The sequence below is a fragment of the Schistocerca serialis genome, chromosome 4, assembly GCF_023864345.2.
Source record: "Schistocerca serialis cubense isolate TAMUIC-IGC-003099 chromosome 4, iqSchSeri2.2, whole genome shotgun sequence".
Classification (NCBI taxonomy): Eukaryota; Metazoa; Arthropoda; class Insecta; order Orthoptera; family Acrididae; genus Schistocerca; species Schistocerca serialis.
The window spans coordinates 38,178,915-38,193,803 of record NC_064641.1 but is presented as its reverse complement, the minus strand read 5'-3'; the positions used below and the strand labels follow the sequence as shown (position 1 = coordinate 38,193,803).

Here is a 14,889-nt window from a genome sequence, read left to right as displayed (position 1 = left end):
AAATTTCTTACATGTATGCCCCTCCTTTCTCTGTCCATGTCCTCATCCCCCCCCCCCCTCCCCGCTCCCTCTCCTTTTCCTCCTGCCCCCTCTGTCCATGTCCTTCCTGCTTTCTATTTCCAATTCCTCCCACCACTTTGTCCACCTCCTCTTCCCCCCCTCTCTGTGACCTTGAGCCTAGTTTATTGTTTCTGGTAAACACATTTCCCCTTTATATGCAGGGTGTTACAAAATGTACGGCCAAACTTTCTGGAAACTTTCCTCACACACAAAGAAAGAAAATATGTTATGTGGACATGTGTCCGGAAACGCTTACTTTCCATGTTAGGGCTCATTTTATTACTTCTCTTCAAATCACATTAATCATGGAATGGAAACACACAGCAACAGAACGTACCAGCATGACTTCAAACACTTTGTTACAGGAAATGTTCAAAATGTCCTCGTTAGCGAGGATACATGCATCCACCCTCCGTCGCATGGAAACCCTGATGCGCTGACACAGCCCTGGAGAATGGCGTATTGTATCACAGCCGTCTACAATAGGAGCACGAAGAGTCTCTACATTTGGTACCGGGGTTGCATAGACAAGAGCTTTCAAATGCCCCCATAAATGAAAGTCTAGAGGGTTGAGGTCAGGAGAGCGTGAAGGCCATGGAATTGGTCCGCCTCTACCAATCCATCGGTCACCGAATCTGTTGTTGAGAAGCATACGAACACTTCGACTGAAATGTGCAGGAGCTCCATCGTGCATGAACCACCTGTTGTGTCGTACTTGTAAAGGCACATGTTCTAGCAGCACAGGTAGAGTATCCCGTATGAAATCATGATAATGTGCTCCATTGCGAGTAGGTGGAAGTACATGGGGCCCAATCAAGACATCACCAACAATGCCTGCCGAAACGTTCACAGAAAATCTGTGTTGATGACGTGATTGCACAATTGCGTGCGGATTCTCATCAGCCCACACATGTTGATTGTGAAAATTTACAATTTGATCACGTTTGAATGAAGCCTCATCCGTAAAGAGAACATTTGCACTGAAATGAGGATTCACACATTGTTGGATGAACCATTCGCGGAAGTGTACCCATGGAGGCCAATCAGCTGCTGATAGTGCCTGCACATGCTGTACATGGTACGGAAACAACTGGTTCTCCCGTAGCACTCTCCATACAGTGACGTGGTCAACGTTACCTTATACAGCAGCAACTTCTCTGACGCTGACATTAAGGTTATCGTCAACTGCACAAGGAATTGCCTTGTCCATTGCAGGTGTCCTCGTCTTTCTAGGTCTTCTCCAGTCGCGAGTCATAGGCTGGAATGTTCCGTGCTCCCTAAGACCTTCGTTCTGGAAATCGTGTCTCGATACAAACGTACCGCGCCACGGCTATTGCCCCGTGCTAATCCATACATCAAATCGGCATCTGCCAACTCCGCATTTGTAAACATTGCACTGACTGCAAAACCACGTTCGTGATGAACACTAACCTGTTGATGCTACGTACTGATGTGCTTGATGCTAGTACTGTAGAGCAATAAGTCGTATGTCAACACAAGCACCGAAGTCAACATTACCTTCCTTCAATTGGGCCAACTGGCGGTGAATCGAGGAAATACAGTACATACTGACGAAACTAAAATGAGCTCTAACAGGGAAATTAAGCAATTCCGGACAGATGTCCACATAACATCTTTTCTTTATTTGTGTGTGAGGAATGTTTCCTGAAAGTTTGGTCGTATCTTTTTGTAACACCCTGTATATTACATATTAATTTATATGTTATATATTAAAAAGAAGTACATAAAATGTGTGTGTTCAGATTCAATCTTTTGTCATAATTTTGAAGTAGTTGTTGAAAAATTTTTGTGAAGTTTTAAGTTTTTTCTGCAAATGAACATTTATAAAGTATTTGCAGGCGAAATTCTTGTAGAGTTTTACAATGCTGTTCCATAAAAATATTTTATAAAACTTAAAAAGTTTGTAAAATCTAGAATATAATAAAACTCTGTACTATTTAAAACCAACCCTTATGCCACTTAGTCACTCAATTTTGGGAGGAGTTACACATTTAGCCTCAGAAATAAAGACACAGGGCAAGACTGAACTCTGCCGACAAATTAGAGGGTGTAGTTTTCTTCGTTCAGTACTGTTAATGAACATTGTTGTTTTCCTCTCTGCTGACAGAAATATCCTACAGTTTTTATTTAATACATCCAAATATGCCAACACACCCACAGTGTATGCATTACCTTCTTTCTTTTTCATGTCAGGAAAGCAACTTACAGACCAGCAGATAGCTCTGGGCAACAAGCTTCTGGTGTACATCAGCTGTTGCTTAGCTGGGCGTGCATATCCAGTGGGATACATACCTTCAGATATGGTTGCCAGTGTGAAGCATGAAGTCTTCAAGTGCCTCACCTGCCTACACAGTAAAGATGCTCCTGACTCTGAGCCGCCATATCCTTACCTCAGGTCAGTCACATCACATATAGACAATGTCTTTGTATACCTTAAATACACGCATACTGTTATGTATGCCATATTTCGATTATATGTTCTGTTTTATGTCCTTGTCCAACAAGAGCTTGTGCTTCATCTCTAATAACTTTATAGTAGATTGTAAGTTTGATGCTAATCTTCTATGTTTCATTTTGTGTGCGGTGGAGCATATTCAAAGTTCTATTCTTAAGTCGCTATCAGTCTTAACATTTTGAGCTTTGCAATGCTGAATATATCACATAGTTGAGTTTATCAAAATGGGCAGCACTGTTGCCATATAGTGTGCGTTCAGTAGAAACTAGACTGATTTTTAAGGAGACACCCATACCCAGAGTTACGTGAATGGAAGAAAGAGACACATTTGTTTCCTTGTGAAACATTTCTTCAGAAGATTTTGAATAATCCAGAATTTAACATTTTTCTGTTGAATGATAGGGTCAAGTTTGAATGGTTCTCCTAATAAGTGAAGCCATTCAGTCTGGAGAATAGTGGCTGGAAACAGGAAGGAATGGTACCTGTAGTTATCACTGACTTTTGAATGAGTCAAGTTTATTTGTTACAGAACATAAGAAAAAATATTTGGTGCAGTTTCATGTGTAGTTACATATCAGATGTGAATGTGACAGGTTTTGTGAAAAGGCTGTTACACAATGAAACCAGCTGTAGTTATTAAGTTACTAGTGAATTTCTTTGGCATTTCAGAGGAAAGGCCAACTAAAATAGATGGCATGGTTTTTTTTAACGGTTTAGGAAACAGTTACTCGATGAAAACATTGATGTTGAAGAGTACAGAACTATTACGGTGGGTGAAGTCACTAAGGAAGATAATACTGAAAGTGATTTTGGGCACAGTCCAGCAATATAGCTAGAAAATGAGCAGACTTCAGAATGGGGTCCAGCATTATGTGGCAGAGATGAGAGGAGTGGTTCCTCATATTGTCCATCACCACCAAAGAAAATAGGACAAAATTTTCAGAAGGTTATTTGGCTGATGCTTACAAAATCTGGCTGAAACAGCCTAGAGGAATGAACTTCATGATGGTGCCCTCCTGGTTTAGCCCTAGACATACTCTGTAGAGTCACATTCAGTGCCATAATGGCACAGAAAAGACAAGTAAAAAACAAGACAATTTTTCAAAATTCCAAAAAGATGGTGAAATGACATGACAAAAAGAGGAAGGTGCTACAAGGATAACAACTAACAATGTAAGTGATCACCGAATGCTATGAATCTGGGCACTGTCTTTTAAAGCACAATTGAGCAAAACAATATCTTAACATTCAAAGCTTCCAAAACATAGCTGCTGCAGCTCAAGAAAACAAGATTGTTTCTCGCATGATCACGAGTAAAGTTGTCAGATTTGTTGGTGATAACACTGATGTAGGAAAGAAAGCTGATGAGTTTCTTATGAAAGTAAGAAATTTCATTGGAGAGAGTAATTTTTCACCAGAGCAGATAATTAGTGCAGTCAGTATTTGCTGAAGAGTTACATTCTGGGATAACTCTTGCCGTTAAAGGAGCAAAACTGATTTTGGTGCAGTGAGATCAGTTGTAGCAACCACCCGTTCACACGTGACAGTGCCTATTGTAATGGATCACACCCTTATTCCACACATGTATGTTCTTGTCTTGGAAACAAGTGTGAAAATTCCAACAAGTGTGACACTTGAATTACACAGTGTGAAAGCATGTGCCAGCAAATCACCAAACCTGACAAAATGGAATTTGAAAGTGTTCCTGGAACAGGTGTTACAGCCAGATTTGGATAGCAGAGATTGAATTCTTCTTTTGGTTGATTCTTGGACAGCAAATAAAGATGATGCTTTACATACTGAGACAGTTCCAGCAGATGTTGAATTTCACAAGAAACTGATCACTGCAGAACGTACTGGATTGGTGCACCCAGTGGACATCTTCGTTTTCTGTCCGTTCAGAAGTATAGCACTGTTCATCACAGGTAGGATAATGTTATTGTCTGCAGTTAAAGTGTGGCAAAGAGAATAATTTCTTCACATTTAGTTTTTTTGTGCACATCCAGTTTCTAGCAAATAGATTCAAACAATTTATCCGCTTTGCATTCTTAAAATGTGGTTACACTGATGAACATCTGTGATCATTTCAGACACCTTCCAAATACTGTTTCGAGAGTGATTTAGAAGGAGGAGATTCCAAAGATGGCTGGGTTCAGCTTTTCTTCCTGTGATGTGCTCACTGTAAAATATGTTTATATCTAGACAATGAACTATTGACTTTCATGTCTACTGCATTTGAACTACCATAGGTGTATAACGTTGTTTATTTCCATGATTTAAATGTTATCAAAATAATTTGCTCGCCGGCTGTAATTTGAATGGTATGTGTATTTTGATATTGGCTGTTCAACGTACTATATAGATTCAAAAAGTGTGTTACAACAGTTGGGTACCCTTCCTTGTTAGAAAAATACCTGAAAAAACCTTTCCTTGGTGAATAGTTTGTGATGTGATGTGGAATCTGAACTATCATAAGTATGGGACCCTTTATTTTTGAAACTGACACCACACTCAATGCACAGATCTTGCAGAGAATGACATTGAAAAATTCCCCAAGCAGTATAGTGTCATATCACTCTCTGTCATTCCTGTAATTTTCGTAAGTGTTTAGTGTTGTTCTCGGAAACTGAAAATGGCTAATATTGGAGGAGACAGACCTTCACCATTCAGTGAGAATTAGTTATTATTCTGTTGTGCAAATTAAACATCTCTTACTAGTGCACCTTCTTTTAATCCACATGAAACTACCATCAGTTTGTTTCACTTTGTTATATACAGTAGGTTTACTGAAATCATTGTAGGTACATAATCTGATAGTGATGTGTTCTTTTCATCCATTAACTGCTCCACAATCAAGTGTAAAATCAGATCATTTGGCTTCAAACTAGGCCTTTGGCACTCACAGCAGTGATAGACAGTGACTCTCAGTTTCCGCTTGCACTGCTCTCTTCACGTCTTTCTATTTGCATGCAGTATATTTAGCATAGCAGCAGTTGGCAGACTTTGCTGTTTCAGAAGTACTGTCACCACTATGCAAGAGGGATGTAATTATTCTGTTTACTGCTCTAATAAATAATTAATTTTCTGAACAACAGTAGGGGCAATGTGCTATTAATGTTCAAGGCTGGAAGTAGTTAATGAAATGTGATTAAATTTTGTAGATATTGTAATTAAAGCTAAAGACGTTAAAATGTATTTTTCTCTGCTATTTAATGGAGATAGGTAAATTGCAAATTCATTGCACCTTTTCAAGGCAATGTTTTTTGGTACTTTAATGGATTCATCTCTGTTTTCAATACAACTCATACTTATTAGTAATGTGTGGTATTTTAATCCACAGGGTCCTTCTACATTTTGATACTCGTGAGTTTTTAAATGTGCTTGCACTAGCATTTGAAGAGCCAGAGTTTCTGTCTGAGGTGGGGATGAGACAAGTGCAACGGCTTGTTGATATATTGTTGCTTATAATGGTGCAGGGCGAGGGTTTCACGGTAAGTGGACAGCTATTAACTGATATCATTGTGATCATCTTTTCATTTTATTTCTTCCATTAATAAATTGGGAATGAGCCAACACTGATCTCATTTGAAATTAAGATTTTGAGTTAGTTAATTATTTATAGACACAATGAAAGATAAAGTGTTAACCTTACTGCACTTGTAGCAGCTATCACCACCTTACTTACATTCTTTTTTAGTGTGGTTTTTGAATTGGATATCGCTATATTGTGGGGGGAAAAAATGCGAACTCTTTATAGCGTAAGTTTCGTCCAAGAGCAACAGGGTTCTTGTTGATATATTTATCAGACAACATTGTGCAAAGTAGAATCTCAAAAAATAAAGGCTATTTTATTAAAAAACAAAAAAGATCTCAAAAATGCAAATCAAAGGTGCATTTTAGGATTTACGTACTACATACATACATTTCATCTCATTTTTATCACAGTTTCACATTAAATTTCTCCACGGAAATGTTCTCAGACAGTTCCAAAGTACCAATTTCAACACTGCACATCTTCAAAATTTTGAGAAGCAACTTTTTTCCTGAAATGAGAAAGTGACAGTTGCTGAATATGAGATTGGTTTGCAAGGAGGAAAGGGTCCATAAATTTCTCTCCTGAAATTCCAAACCATCTGATTAGTGCAAGTGTGAATTTTTTTTTTAATGAGAGCAGTTCCTCTTATCAACTTCTCTGATTTTCGTGTCTGAATGTCATGCCTCAGTTTTGTATGTCTTCTACAGTACACCTCAGGTATTACTCATGTTCTTTGCTGGGTAAAGTTTACAAAGTTCACACCACATTCTATTCCTATAATGCAGCTTTTTCATTTTCCTAGAATATTGTATTTCTGTGAACTACTTTAGCTTTTATCACAGTGAGGGACACCTGAAGCTAGTTCGCTGTTTGGACTTGTAAAAAGCAGTAATGTAATGTGTAAGTATCATTGCTTATTTTTTGTGAGCATCTCAACTCTTTTCAGTTCTGAACGTGCACTTGCACAAACAATTCATATATTGGTAACAGTTAGGCACACTCTTGTTTAGGTCACCTTTTGGAAACACCATTGGAATGTTAATATTTGTCCAGCAATTTTTCCTGTACCCATTTACGTACTACATACATACATTTCATCTCATGTGTGCTAGGCATGCCACTGCTCTCCCCACATTGCACAGTTGTCAAACTTTCTGTAAATGCATGATGCAATTGCTTTACTTTGATCTACTTCTCCAATTGGTGAAGGTGCTCAAGTGTCACTCAGTTCATTGTAATTTACATTCACACTACATCTCTTTGAATTGGGGATTCAGACCACTGTATTTTTGCAGCCACTCTGGCACACAGAAAGAAAGTAACAATACCAGGTAATACAAATAACTTCAGTTGCACACACAAAACATTTGTCAGGTGCAAGTAGCACTCTTGCACTGAGGGTTCTGCACAAATTTAATTATGTGTATAGATAGTTCATCCACACCGAGAATCAAGAATCTCGATAATTTTTACTTGTTAGCAATATCAATACTGGTAATATATTGATCCTGGGAGTGTAACAATTTTCAATTTTTTTTCCCTTTGCTTGTACTGTGCTTCTTGCCAAATTTCATGATTCTAGTTCAACAGGTTGTACCATATAGTGTGTGAGTATCAAAACGTGTGACATAAATGATTGTATCTTTTAATTGCATTGACTTCTAAGCTTAAATTTTTCACATCGCTGAGGGACAACTGACCTTAGTATGCAACATAAATTTCAACTTGATACCTCTATCCATTCCTGGGAAAAAGTGATCTTAACAGATGGACAGACAGTCAGATAACAACTGATTAAAACGTTTCTTCATGTGACATAATTATAAATTAACAATTTTCAAATTTATTTTTTTACTTGTACTGTGAAACCGTGCTCCTGCCACGTTTCACGATTCTAGGTCACGGAATGTACCCTATAAGTTTTAATGAATGAGTCTGCAAGTATCGGAATTTGTAACATAAGTGGCTGTATCTTTTGATTGCATTGACTACGAAACTTAAATTTTTGCACCATCAAGGGTCTGTGGACATTAGTATGTGACATAAATTCCAAAGTGGGACATCTACCCGATCCTGAGAAAAAGGGTTGTTAACAATCAGGCACACAGACAAACAACGAAGTGATCCTATAAGGGTTCCATTTTTATCGACTGATGTACAGAACCCTAAAAAGGAAGGGCATGCTACTGTACAGGCACAGGATGTTCACTGCAGTTGGTCATATTTTGTGTCAAACAGCCTTTACATTTGAGGCTCACCTAGCATGTATAATTTAATATTTTGAACAAAATCAAACAATGGAAACTTAAGGTTGAAATTTCAAGATCGCTAGTCACAAGCTAAATATGTAACAGTTTTTCATTGTGCCTGTCTGCAACTCAACGTGTCATCTTTAGAGTGAGTAATAATTTATCTTTTCTTAATATTTTGAACAAAAGTTATACATATCAGAATAAAACATATTCACCATGTAAAATATTCAATTGTTACTTTCCTTATTTGCATCTTTCACAGCAGTACACAAGTTGTCTTTATGTCTGTATCTCTGTGTATTAACATAATAAGCAAACAGTAAATCTACTGGACAGTTTAAAATTGGTTCTTACTGTTGTAAATGTTGTAAGAGATGTCTGGAGTTTCAAACTTCACTGTTATTTGTCAACCAAAGACACAAATTATACATCTACATTTGGACTCTGCAAGCTACCTCACACCATGTGGTGGGAGGGGAGGGGGGAGGTACAGTACCCTTTCATTTCCTGCATCTCTGTTACATTTGCAAATCTTGTGTTGGAAGAACAAGTAATGGTAAATTTGTAAACCCTCGTTGCCTGTTTTGTGTTATGTAAAGGTCTCGCTGCTACTGCTGTGGAGGTAGAGTTGCTGTTGTTGTTACGGTAGGCCAAATTTGTGAGCTCATGAAACGACTTCTGATGCAGTATGCTGCTAAGACAATTTCTCCCTGCCACTATTACAGAACTGTCCCCCAGGGTCAGGTAACAGTGTAGGAGAACAAAGGTTCTACAACACTCCAATGAACTAGTTATAAAGTTACACTAATGAGTTAAAAAAGCTTATTTATTTTATTGACTTGTCGAATAATGAAGTCTACAGTGCTGCATGTAATAAAACACAAAAAAAGGCCCTTTATGGCTAAGTGCAAATAATCATAGGTAAACTTCACAGTCCACAGCAAATGCAATTTGCAACAACTGTCTGTTCACTTCTAAGAGATCACTAAATGGTGTTCCCTGTCTAAGTCAGCCCTGGACAATGATCTCTAACCAAGTAGGTGAGAGCAGCTCTTCTACCTTGCAAGTAGGCTTCTATCCATTGTCGTCCAGTCGTTGGTGGATTGTACTCGACCAGCAGTTGGCCGAGGTGAAGTCGATATCTTCATCCTCAACGCCGCCCGTGGCACTGGTGGAACTTGCGCAGGTGGCAAGTGGCAAGTCTGTGTTGCACTGTCAGCAGTTTGCATCTTTGCGCCTGTGGTGCTTTTGCCCTGGCTGTGTTTTGTGCATGCATACGACACAGCAGATAGATCTCCATAGGAGCTCAAATTGCTCCATTTTTCTCATTTTGGTCATTTTATGAGATATATGTGGAACTTGCTCATACAATTTCAATAGTAGATCTATTAGTTATCTACAAAATTTCTCTTGTAGCCTCAGCCACTAGAGTTTGTTGAGTGTTTCCATTATGCTGTTGTTCTTATTAAATGAACCCATAATGAAACATCCCACTACTCATTGAAACTTTTCTGTCTCTTCTATTAATGCAACCTGATAAAGGGACCTGGACTGAAGAGCACACTGAAGAATCAGTCACATAAATGTTTTGAAAGCCACTGTTTTGCTGGGTAATTTGCAGTTCTTGAATATTCTTCCAGTGACTGATTGGCATCTGCATTTTCTCCAGCTAGTTTTATATGCTCATTCCACTTTAGGCCGCTCCATACAACTATGCCTAGATAGTTTGTGATTGCTAGTCTTTCCAGTGATTTGTTGCCAACAATGTAATCAAATCATAATCAAATTATTTACCTGTTTATGTGCAGTACATTATGTTTTCATTTTCATGGTCAATGACACTAATTATCCATCCTTTGCAGTTCTTCCTATATTTTAGCACAGTCTTTGTTGTGTTGCAGCCTTGCTGTAAACAACAACATTGTCTGTGAAAGACCTCTTGGAGCATCTAATTTTATCTACTAGATTATTTATATAAATATAATAGAGAGAAACATTCCACGTTGGAAAAATATATCTAAAAACAAAGATGATGTAACTTACCAAACGAAAGCGTTGGCATGTTGATAGACACACAAACAAATACAAACACACACACAAAATTCAAGCTTTCGCAACCAACGGTTACTTCATCAGGAAAGAGGGAAGGAGAGGGAAAGACGAAAGGATGTGGGTTTTAAGGGAGAAGGTATGGAGTCATTCCAATCCCGGGAGTGGAAAGACTTACCTTAGGGGGGAAAAAATAACGGGCATACACTTGTGCGCGCGCCCACACACACACACACACACACACATCCATCTTGCCTTTACAAATGTCTGCTTGTGTCTGTATATGCGCGGATGGATATGTGTGTGTGTGCAAGTATATACCTGTCCATTTTTCCCCCTAAGGTAAGTGTTTCCGCTCCCAGGATTGGAATGACTCCTTACCCTCTCCCTTAAATCCCATATCCTTTCGTCTTTCCCTCTCCTTCCCTCTTTCCTGATGAAGCAACCGTTGGTTGCGAAAGCTTAAATTTTGTGTGTGTGTTTGTGTTTGTTTGTGTTTCTTTGTGTGTCTATCAACATGCCAACGCTTTCGTTTGGTAAATTACATCATCTTTGTTTTTAGATAGATTATTTATATATATTCCCAACAGCACTGGGCCTCCAACAATACCTCGGGGTGCTCCCAAAATTAACTTTGCATGTGTCAATTTATGCTTTAAAGAGTGATGTGTTGAGTTCTGTCTGCAAGTAAGGGTCTGAATCCAGTCACAAATCTGGTTTGATACTTGGTAAGCTCATATTTTGCTCACTGAACTGCATTGCAGAACTGAATTAAGTGCCTACCAAAAGTAAGGAAGGCAGCATCAGTTAGTTAAAACTATCACTTCCCTGGGTAAATATACCTTAAATGAGCTAGTGAATAAAATTGGAAGTTATAAGAGGCATCATGGAGTATGCTGTTTTTGTGGAGGGTGTCAAAACACTACTAAATTTTATAAAATTATAGGAATACTTTCAAATGAACATAACTTGTTGCAGATTCTAACAGCTAACCCGCACCATACACATATGTAATATTGCTCATAAATATGCATAAGGACCAGTTATTATTTCCATTACACTGTTGTTGATGAAATGTCGTGTGACTAGGACCTCCCGTCGGGTAGACCATTTGCCAGTTGCAAGTCTTTAGATTTGACGCCACTTCGGCGACTTGCATGTCGAACTGTTGTTGATGAAGTACTGTAACCAGCCTCTACTGCAAAAGTTGAGATGTATGTGTCTGAATCGTTTTAATGTGAAACAACTCCATGAAAATTATGCCAGAAAAGCAAATGCCAGATTAACTTTGTCTAGAAAATCCCAAAGAATTAGCTTAAAATTCATCCATTGTACTGTACTTGAGCACTGCTCATCATTCTGGGACCTTTACGGGGTAATAAAAGTAGAGGACACAGAGAAAATTCATAATGAATTCATTTTAATACTTTGAAGATCATGCCTTATGATAAGAGACTAATGACGCATTATTTTCTCCCACTTACAAGTCCCACAAAATGAAAAAGGGGGTAAAGTAAGAGAAATTAGAACTTACGCAGTAGCTATCTAACAGTTGTTCTTGGTGGTGGTGGTATTGTAATGTCATAAGTGCCTAAACCATTGTTTTTCCAGTACACCTTTCATGAGAAGAATAGGACAGAGAGAGGGGATGGTAAAATGGAATGATAGTGACATACAGTATAATCTTTGCCTTTCACTGTGGCATTCCTTGAAGAGTTTGTGTGACAATGAAGAATGTGGAACGAGAAATCTTCTAATATTTGTAACTTATACATCGCATTTATTATATGTGTCAAGTTAAATCAATGATCTTTCTGGCTTTCTTAGTGAAAGTGATGATTAGGAAGCTTTTGGGTTTTGGAGCTGAGCACATTGTTATTTTTCTTGCATGATATTTTTAAAACTTCACTATTTGTCCTTGTCAGGTGTGACATGCTCATTTTCTGGACTCTAAGCAAGTTGTGAATAGGACACACTGCATGAATTACTGGCATTTGTTTGACTGACAAAGAATAAATTGGTCTAATGTTGTCACATTCCAAGTATGGTGAGTGGAGGAGACACATGATCTTATCTGTTGTGCAGTTCCAATTCTAGCACCAGGCTGATATAACTTTTTTACTGTTCATTGCCAAAATATTGATGTCATACTCTGTTTTTGTGAATGTAGATATGATATATTCATCCTGGCACCTCGTAATAAATGTCAACTTTCACAGTAGCAGTGTAGCTGTGAAGAGCATATATGTTACAAATTATCTCCTCCCCTCGAGTGAAATGATAATCCTTCACGCTTTATTGGTGAAATAGATTATTTCTGAGTTTTCAGCTGGGACACAACACAGATAAGATGGTGTCTCTCCTCAAATTGTCAGACTTGGAACTGCTTCATTCTTTGAAGGTGTGAGGCTGCAATTGCTAGAGTGGCATACAGCATGTCTCTTTTTGCAGTTCAGTTGGAGCTCAAACAGTTACGAAGGGCGTTTGAAAAGTCCGTGCAAAGTCCGAGAGATGGCACCACTGACGCGTATCAAGGTCATTTTTAGATAGTAGCATCTTTGGAAAGATGACACACAAAGTTTCAGCCATATTGGTCTATTTCTTTGTGTTTGGCATTTGCGTGAATCAGGGAAGTCGAGTGATTGTCAAAAATGGATGAAGAAGAATTTTGTTTGGTGATTAAACATTACTTTATGAAAGGCAAAACTCCTTGGGAGACTAAAGAGAAGCTTGATAAATTTACGGTGACTCTGCACCTTCGATTAGAATAGTTTATAAGTGGTTTCAAAATTTTCGGAGTGGTCATATGGGCACAAGTGATGCTGAATGTTCTGGATACCCTGTGGATGTTATGACTCCAGAAATCATTGATAAAATCCATGATATGGTGCTGGATGACAGAAGAGTTAAGGTGCATGAGATCGCTAGTGCTGCGGGCATCTCGAATGAACGGGTACATTATATTTTGCATAAACATTTGGACATGAGAAAGCTATCCACAAGATGGGTTCAGTGATTGCTCACGCTTGACCAAAAACGGAATCATGTGAAGTGTTGCAAGGATGGTTTGCAGCTGTTCAGGAAGGATCCACAGTACTTTAAGCGTCGTTTTGTCACTGTGGGTGAAACATGCATGCATTACTATACTCCTGAGGCCAAAACACAATCTAAACAATGAGTTACCAAGGACGAATCTGCACCAAAACAGGCGAAGACCAGTCCTTAGACTGGAAAGGTTATGGCGACTGTCTTTTGGGATGCGCAAGGGATAATCCTCATCGACTATCTAGGAAAGGGTAAAACTATTACAGGTGCATATTATTCATCGTAATTGGACCGTTTGAAAACCGAGCTACAAGAAAAACGCCGGCGATTGGACGCGAAAAAGTCCTTTTCTATCACGACAATGCACCAGCACACACATCAGCAGTTGTGGTCGCAAAATTAATGGAAGTAGGATTCCAACTCGTTTCACATCCCCCTATTCTCCAGACTTGGCTCCCTTGGACTACTATTTGTTCCCCAATTTGAAGAAATGGATGGCGGGACAAAGATTTTATTCAAACAAGGAGGGGATTGCAGCAACTAATAGCTATTTTGCAGACTTGGACAATTCCTATTATTCGGAAGAGATCAAAAAATTAGAACAGTGTTGCACGAAGTGTATAAGTCTAAAAGGAGACTGTCAAAAAATAAAAAAGGTTTGCCCCAAACACATTAGTAGTTTTTATTTTTGCACGGACTTTCCAAATGCCCCTCGTACCAATGAAGTGTGCACTCAATTTCTAGCAGAGGCAACTGGGGAAGGTCTCAAAATATAGTGGAAAGAAAACGACAGTATTAACTGGGATACAAACCCAGAAAAATGTGCCAGACAAGGACTAAAATCCTGATACTTGCTTTTTGTGACCAATATATCTTCAGTTATGCTACTTGAGCATCTACCACCAGCTTTTCTACATTTATTCAAAGCCTCTCCCACAATGCAGTGGGACCAGCAGTTCAGAAAGAACAGGTATACTGTTGTTATTAAGGATCAAATGCCTTTAGTCTCTGTGAGCAGTACATTTGGCAAACACTATCTGCTAAAGACTGGTGTAAGGGTCCAAGTTCTTGTCCAGCACGCATTAAAGTGGGGAATTTTTAATATTTTTCAGTTTGGATAGTTTTTTTTCCAGAGTCACTACCTGACTTATGTACATGCAATATTTAAAATTTGGATAGCCATTAAAATTACATTTTAATAACAGGACTGATTGGGTTGCAGCCAAGCCAGGTCGGTTCTCTGTTCACATTCCTGGCACGTCAGCTGGCCCGGCCGTGGTGTGGTCTGCTGCACGTGGAGCGGCAGCTCTTTGAACAGGTGGTTGAGTTCCTGACTGAAGGCAGTGGCTCACCAAGCACAGGCCACCATGAGGAGCGCCAACAGGCCCTGCTGGAGCTAATAAGAGCTGGTGGTCTGCAACATTACGACCAAGACCGCCTTCTCACTCTTGCTCACAAAGCATACTTGTAAG

At 38.8% G+C, this 14,889-nt stretch overlaps 1 protein-coding gene across 1 annotated transcript in view; it reads left to right on the top strand.

The window, feature by feature from the left end:
• LOC126473829 (vacuolar protein sorting-associated protein 8 homolog) overlaps window positions 1–14,889 on the top strand; it is a 201,659-nt gene that overhangs the window by 115,054 nt on the left and 71,716 nt on the right. Inside the window, exons 13-15 of the mRNA XM_050101150.1 lie at window positions 2,275–2,476; window positions 5,877–6,027; window positions 14,640–14,884. Coding sequence (XP_049957107.1) covers window positions 2,275–2,476; window positions 5,877–6,027; window positions 14,640–14,884 — 598 coding nt within the window. The remainder of the gene's footprint in view (window positions 1–2,274; window positions 2,477–5,876; window positions 6,028–14,639; window positions 14,885–14,889) is intronic.